This window comes from Beta vulgaris, chromosome 8 (assembly GCF_026745355.1).
Source record: "Beta vulgaris subsp. vulgaris cultivar EL10 chromosome 8, EL10.2, whole genome shotgun sequence".
In the NCBI taxonomy this organism is placed as follows: Eukaryota; Viridiplantae; Streptophyta; class Magnoliopsida; order Caryophyllales; family Amaranthaceae; genus Beta; species Beta vulgaris.
In genome coordinates, this window is record NC_079209.1 from 53,145,746 (window position 1) to 53,153,197 (window position 7,452).

At 35.9% G+C, this 7,452-nt stretch overlaps 1 protein-coding gene across 1 annotated transcript; it reads right to left on the reverse strand.

Annotated features, from left to right (window-relative positions):
• Nucleotides 1–258: 258 nt before the first annotated feature.
• On the reverse strand, nt 259–2,278 carry LOC104901785 (peroxidase 60). The gene is made up of 4 exons (XM_010689398.4): nt 2,012–2,278; nt 1,733–1,912; nt 1,471–1,636; nt 259–1,191 (listed from the first exon to the last, which is right to left on the reverse strand). Exons 1-4 carry the CDS (start codon nt 2,243–2,245, stop codon nt 554–556), a joined length of 1,218 nt encoding a protein of 405 aa, XP_010687700.2. The 5' UTR covers nt 2,246–2,278; the 3' UTR covers nt 259–553.
• Nucleotides 2,279–7,452: the final 5,174 nt, after the last annotated feature.

Genomic DNA, 7,452 nt, shown 5'->3' on the forward strand with positions numbered 1-7,452 from the left:
AGTTTTTGTTTCTTGTGGACGTAGATCTCAGAGGTGAGATTGAACCACGTTATATCTTGTGTCAAATCTAATATCTTTAAAGTTTAGTATTCGCAAAAACTCAAATCAGCGATTTACGAGCATTCGACTCAGTGCCAGGCACTGAGCCACAAAAGGATTTTTGCGAAAAACGATTAGATTTCACCACTCAATTCAACCCCCCCTTCTTGAGTGTCACCTTGGGTTCTAACAAGTAGGCATTCTGAAAATGTTTCCTCAAAAGTAGGAAAAAATGAAAGTACAAACGGCACAATTGGATATGATCAACACTGGTTACACAAACAATACTTTAGAACACAACTAAATAGAGGAATGAAGCAACTAAGCAAAACGAAGTAAAAAAAAAAAATACATTGAGCAATAAATATTTCAAACAATTTTCATTTAGTATGAGTCATCTGTTAATACAAACATGGATAAGTTTGGAACTTCTATCGTTCCAAATATTTGAAGAATCATATGTTACTCCAGGACAGTATATATGAAACTAAAGTCAATTGAAGTTATGGCCTATCTATGGCTTATTGCTTTTCGGATTCTTCAAGTTCTTCCTAGAAGAAGGTGGCTGAGCAGCAGGTACATTAGCAGGTGGTGTCTCAGCAGGAGGTGTAATTGCAGGAGGTGCCTCAACAGGAGGTGTCTCGGCAGGAGGTGTAACAGCAGGAGGTGTCTCGGCAGGAGGTGTAACAGCAGGAGGTGTAACAGCAGGAGGTGTGTCAGCAGGAGGTGTAACAGCAGAAGGTGTGTTAACACGACGGCAATCAGTCCTAATTTGGCCTCGTGAGTCGGTAAGGACGCCAACACGACCAAGGCTGACCATAGCACCGCCAAATTGGGACGCGAAGTCATCAGTCGTGGCCAGCCTGCTCACAATATTTCCGGTAGACGTATTGTTTTGTAGTTGCTGATCAATTTGGATAACACCTTTGCCTTGACTAATTGCTTGGTAGAAACCCTTATCTACTAGAAATTCACTTCCTACAGTTTGGTCTGCGAAAACAAAGTTGTTTGATCCTTCACTAGGACATCTTTGTTTAAAGAATGCTAGAGTGGTTGCATTGATGGTTGGGTCTGCTGTCTTAGTTCCCTGAAAATTGTACAGTCGGTCTAGGAAAAAGTTACAGTGAATTATTCCAACGCTGTGACCACCACCTACATTTAAAGATCATAGTCATGCATGTTAGTATTTTCTAAATGAAATGAAATCAATTTTCCTAGTTTTGTGTATGAATGTCACTAATTTTTGTTGGTTGATGTTTTTGTTTTCGCCACCATGCACCATTTTTCTAGTCATGTAAAACTAATTCAACCAATGTGAATATGTAAATCTTATATTTTGTATAAAAAATTATGTTTTGTGAATATACAATTACATGATTATGGGCTTATGGCTCTTATAACATGATCAACCTCAAGATTAAATGGCTATACCAATAAGAAGCACCATTTCAGCTGCAGTCAAGTTTCTCTTTTGAAAGAGACTAATAGCACTTTGAACAGAAATTGTTGGTCCAGGAAGGTTTGCTTGAGCTTCTTGAGCACTCGAAACGACACCATCCTCTCTTCCAGTTTCTACATCGTACCACTTTCCTTGAGCCTAATAAAATTACATATATAGTTATGATGTATATATATATTTGTCAGCTTCAATCCTAGATTATTATACATATAGATAACAGATCATATTTAATACCTTGAAAACTGCAACTCTAGTTGCTATGACAATAATATCTGCGCAAGAGACAAGTTTAGGGCATTTTTGCTCCAAAACTACCTTGCAAGCATCAATAAGTTCATAATCTCTAACGCTACCATTAGCCCCCGCAGTTTTCTCGGACGTAGTTCCATCTAACAAGATTGATGCATCACATCCCTTTTCCATAGAAAATAAGATTATCAATTATCGTTATATTAAACAGCATCATAGAATTTACAATCAATAATGTAAAGTGTAAATGTTGAAGAACATTACTCTAACAAAGCAATCATGAAACTGCATTCGGAGAAGAGATGCTACAATTTTGAAATCATTTATAAATGCTTCACTGACTATGTCAAAAATAATTTTTTCGACGTCGTTCGCGTTACATTTCCCAGTGTAGAACCCAATCTCCAGCTTGCCATGAGCTTGGCCGATGATGGTGATGCATACAAGGAAAATGGCTAGTGCATTTGTGGTGGAAAAACTTGGTTTGGCCCTAGCCATTTTTTCTTAATTAGAAAGTAATGTGTTCTTAATATTTTTGTATGATTTGACGTACTAAAAGAAGAGATTCATATATAAACAACAAAGTTCGAGGCTAGCTTACTAGTTACCACAATGCTTGTCTAGAACTTGTATGCACGAATTATCCCGCAACAACGTGCATTCTAGTAGACAAATCAATCAAACACATCGTTGAAAGTGAAACAAATTCATTTTTATAAACAAGTTACAGAGAAAAATAGTATACTTACTCCAATCCTCTAAAAGGACTTGTTCAATTATTCGCATTTTTATTGCTTTCAACGGGATAAATTCTTTTCTATTTATATTCGATCATCCCTCGCTTTTTTTTTTCAAAATTCTAACTTACATGTTTATTAATTCAATGGACAACTTTGATCATTATAAGTGAAAATTATAAATAAATAAAAATTGATGTACGAAAATGTAAAATAGAACAAAATTAAAATGATTTACTCCTACATACTAATGTCTTTTTTTCTATATTAATTAGTCTAAGAAACAAACGAAAGTTAGTATATGATAAGTGAAAAGTCAAAAAAATTGCAATTAGGAAATGGAGGGAATATTTCTTATAGTATTACAATCCTCTTGTTATGATATATATGATCTTATATAGTCTTTCTAGGGTGTGTATGAGATAAAAAGAAAGAGAAAATAATATATGATTGTTTATCTAAAATTTCATATTTTTTTTAGGTCAGATAATGATGCAAATGTCATAACTTTGCAAATTGACTTGTGAATTACATTCTAGATATTAATTATGAGTGTATGATACGGTATTTATTATAGGTAAGATAAATTCTTTTATAGGTTGGGGAAATTGAGATTCCCTCTTGCAATGGGTGAGAGTTTTATCTCTCTCACAAGGGTAAATGAGGGCATTCAACTACAAGACGGGTCTTAGTTCTTACTTCTATTAGTTATATGTATGATTAATAGATTGATACTAATTCTGATTCAATATTATGGAAAATTTACTATTGAATTTTCACACTATATAATTATATAAGATAAGTAAGAAGTGGGTCTTGTTTACAATTTAGTAAGTCACGGAAATGCCCTCACACGATACTTATTTAGCTAATTAATTAGTATTTTAGTCAAATAGTCTCACTTATTCTTAGAGGTGGCAAACAAGTCAGTCAGATCAGAAAAGTGAGGTTTGTTCTTATTTTCAGATAGAGCTTGGGTTGAATCGTGCTTAATTATAGTTAGGTCTACTTCATGCCGAGTTATTTCAACCTTGTAAGTCAAAATATTAAATTAAAAAGGAAAAAGAAGAATCCAATTTCTAATGAAAATTGGAACATTAAATATTTGACTTAAGACCATATGATCAAACCCGATTCGAAATAGACCAATCTCACTTTGAGCAACCTAATTAATTTGACCCAAATTGACATAACAGCTTCCGATCCAAACCGAATAAGACTCTAATCAACCTGACCTAAATAGACCCGATCCACACCCTAACCAAACGACACATTTGCCAAGTCTAGTCTTACCTATCAAAAAACATTTTTAAAAAAAGTTATATCCGAATATACGGTATATGCGCAAAGAGATTAGAGAGATACAACGTACGATTTTTTTTTTTTGACAATAAACGACGTAGATTAATCAAGTTAAGTTTCTAGCCCCTATAATGGTGGCTTGTCTACAGCTTGAGCCATAATTGTTATGAGTTTCCGGCTCTAAAGTGTTATCCTGTTTAATTAGATTCATACAGACCGGGGAGGGGGTCAAAATACATTCAAAATGAAAGAAGTTTCTACTATCCAGCCTAGCTTGTTTTGCTATTTCATCCGCTGGAGCGTTTGCTTCTCTTCTCTCAAACCTGATGGTTCCTCGTAGTTGCCCAAGGAACGTCCTGCACATATTTGTCATTCGTGTTAGTTGGTCTCTATTATCTTCAAATGAGTTGATTTCCTCAACTATTTGTTTGCAATCTGATGCTATGATAAATCCCGTCCATCCTTCATCTCTTGCCCATTGTAGTCCGGTGATCACTGCGGAGATGATAAATACAACGTACGATTTGCGGAGATGATCTGACACATGAAAAGCCGGCAAATGGCGACTATAAACTAGTGACTCCATATCCCCTCAAAAAAAAAAAAAAAAAAAAAAACTAGTGACTCCATATTCCTGAAAGGCAAAAATATTATCCCCTCCCTCAAAAAACAAAAAGTATTGCTCTTTAATATCCCCTCAAAAAAAAAAGTATTGCTCTTTAATATAATTTGGTTTTCCTACCTTTTTTTCACCCAAAAGACTATGCATCAACTATAATTAAATCGAATCAAAGCAAACTCACATATTGTATTGCTTCATATGAAATTTTGTGTTAAGACTATTTTTAATCAAATCTGTTATATGTCTAGTCCTAAGGTGCTATATATTTGTGTGGGAATTTTCGATTTTTCAGGATTTAATTGTAAGTGTCATTTGACTATCCTTTCTAAATGAAATTATTTTTTTCCTGTCAAAAATAAATAAATAAACTAGTATTTAGGCCCGGACGATGCCTGGGGTTTCTCTGTGCTACAATTTAGTAGTAGTTAAAAAAAAGTCATCTTATACTCATTTACAAAAGTCATCTCATTCATTATATGTATTTCACAAGTTTTCCATTAATATATCATTATTAATTTTTTTATTATATACTACCTCCGTTTCCTAAAGATCTCCCTTGTTACTGTTCCTACACTTGTGGGGTGTGGGATGGGTAAAGTCATCTTATACTCATTTACAAAAGTCATCTCATTCATTATATGTATTTCACAAGTTTTCCATTAATATATCATTATTAATTTTTTTATTATATACTACCTCCGTTTCCTAAAGATCTCCCTTGTTACTGTTCCTACACTTGTGGGGTGTGGGATGGGTAAAGTAGGAGAGAGAAAGGGTTTAACATAATTAAAGAAATAAAAAGCGGTTAAAGTAGGAGAGAGAAAGGGAGTAAAATTGAATTAATAATGTAATGGTGGACCATATGATAGGGACATAAGAGGGAAAAAAGGGATAAAGAATTTCCAAATAAGGAATAAAGTAAAAGAGGGAATATCTTTTGGAAACGCACTTAAACGGAAAGATGGAAGATCTTTAGGAAACGGAGGGAGTAAGCAATAATAGTATGGTGGAATGATGGTTGGATCTCTTTATCTCACACTTGAGGTTGTGGGTTTGAATCTTCACTTTAACAATGCTTCTATTTCTTACTATATGAAAACGACGTGGATATGTTATTGAATAAGGGATGGTGACACGAATGTGTCACATATACGTTCTTAGGAACACTTTTTAATATATTAGTATAAATGTCTTTTTTTCCATTTGCTACATTATTTTAGGATTTTGCTAATTAGCGCCCTAAATACATACTTTTCTACTGTATTTGTACACCTTTTCCAATTCTATCATTATAATTTCCATTTCTTTTCCCTCTTCTTCCTATCCCTCACTTTCCATGTCCTTTCTTCTTCCATCACCACCACTGGAGCTTTTGACACCACCACTAGAACCTCGCTCCACTACCACCACTGTCACCGCTAGAACGAGTTATTCAAAAAAAAAACAAAGGTTGCTCAAAATATTATCCAAACCACTCTCAAGTACGTGCCATGGATACCTGAATCTGTGATTGGACGCCTATGGCAAACGACTGAACTTGTGGAGAGGTGTCTACTATCGGCGCCCATAGGCCCCAACACGAGTAGAGGAGTCTATGGTAGGTGCCTAAGCCATTATTTGGGAGTCTACCATAGATGCTTGATGCCAATTTATAGATTGCAATTATGCACTCAAATTTTCTAATTCCAATTTACTAGTTTTCTAATTACAATTTACAGATTTTCTAAATCCGACCATTTTGGACCAAACATAGAGAAAGACAAACTTGACAACATTAGCGGCAGCGCCGGAGACTTCATCGTACAGGCGTGTCAGTGGCGATAAAGGAAGTCATGTGGTGGTGTTGGCGTGGAGAGAGAGGAAGCAGGCGAGGATGGAGAGAAAGTCGATCCTATGACCTTTCTTGAAGAGGTGAGGAGGAGGGAGTATGGGTATAAGCATGAAATACATGAAATTGGTCCAATGTATGTATTTTGGTGTATTTAGGGCTTTACTAAGAAAAACTAGGGCATTATTTAGCAACTCTATTCATTTATTTGGTAACCATGATCCATCTAAAAGTGCTAATATTTGCCTTTATTTTTGTCCTCCTCATACCTACACCCAAATATTTGTTATCTTCCTACAAAGTAATGGTTTCCACCACATTTCCTATACTTTTGTGCAAAAGCTAATGTGGCAAGTAAATGTAGACAAAGAGAGTAAATAACAATGTATTCATAAGAGTGAGAAAATATTTTGTGATAATGAGATGAGGCGTACGAAATACATGCCTAGCCACATTGTCAGCCGTCTAAAACAAACGCTCAACCATATGGCCAGGCGCCTAACATAAGTGATTGCCATATTTTAACACCTCTAGGTGTTTAGGAGCCCACTAGTACATATTGTCCTCTTTGGGCCTTAGCCCGCAAGATTTTTCTTTGGTACAGAAATGAAATCCTACCCAAAAGGCCTCTATTAGGTTAAGGTGTACATCTGTATACAAAGAAAGTTCTGTGTGAGTAAGATCTTGGTTATACCACATCGGAAATTGAGGAGAGCGAAACTTTCTTTATATAGAGGTGGACACCTCAACCTTAGGCCTTTTGGGTAGGACTTTGGTCCTGCAACAAAGCAAAATCTTTCGGACTATGGCCCAAAGAGGACAATACTTACTAGTGGGCTTCAGAAAACCTAAAGGTGTCATAGATCTTATCAGTATCAGGGCCCATCCCGGTGCCTTGTAGTGCCTACGGGGACGCAGACTCCTTAAAGAAGGGGAGAAGGTGAGTAAGATCTTAAGTATCCCACGTCGGAAGTTGAGAAGAACGAATCTTTTTTTATATAGAGGTGGACACCTCAACATAGTAGAGGCCTTTTCGATCTTGCACCAAACCCAACCTTGGGGGTTAAGGCCCAAAGAGAAAAATATCTACTAGTGGGTCCTGCACACCTAGGGGTGTTATAGATGTTATCAGAGCCATGTCTCATTCCGATGTCTTGTAGTGCCTATGGGGACGCATGCTAGTTAAAGGAGGTGAGAAAATGAGTAAGATCTTAGT

Coding starts and splice junctions, on each gene's coding strand:
- LOC104901785 (XM_010689398.4), bottom strand. CDS start 2,245: ATGGCTAGGGCCAAACCAAGTTTTTCCACCACAAATGCACTAGCCATT. Junction 1,637..1,732: donor CTAGAGTTGCAGTTTTCAAG/GTATTAAATATG, acceptor TAATTTTATTAG/GCTCAAGGAAAGTGGTACGA. Junction 1,192..1,470: donor TGAAATGGTGCTTCTTATTG/GTATAGCCATTT, acceptor CTTTAAATGTAG/GTGGTGGTCACAGCGTTGGA.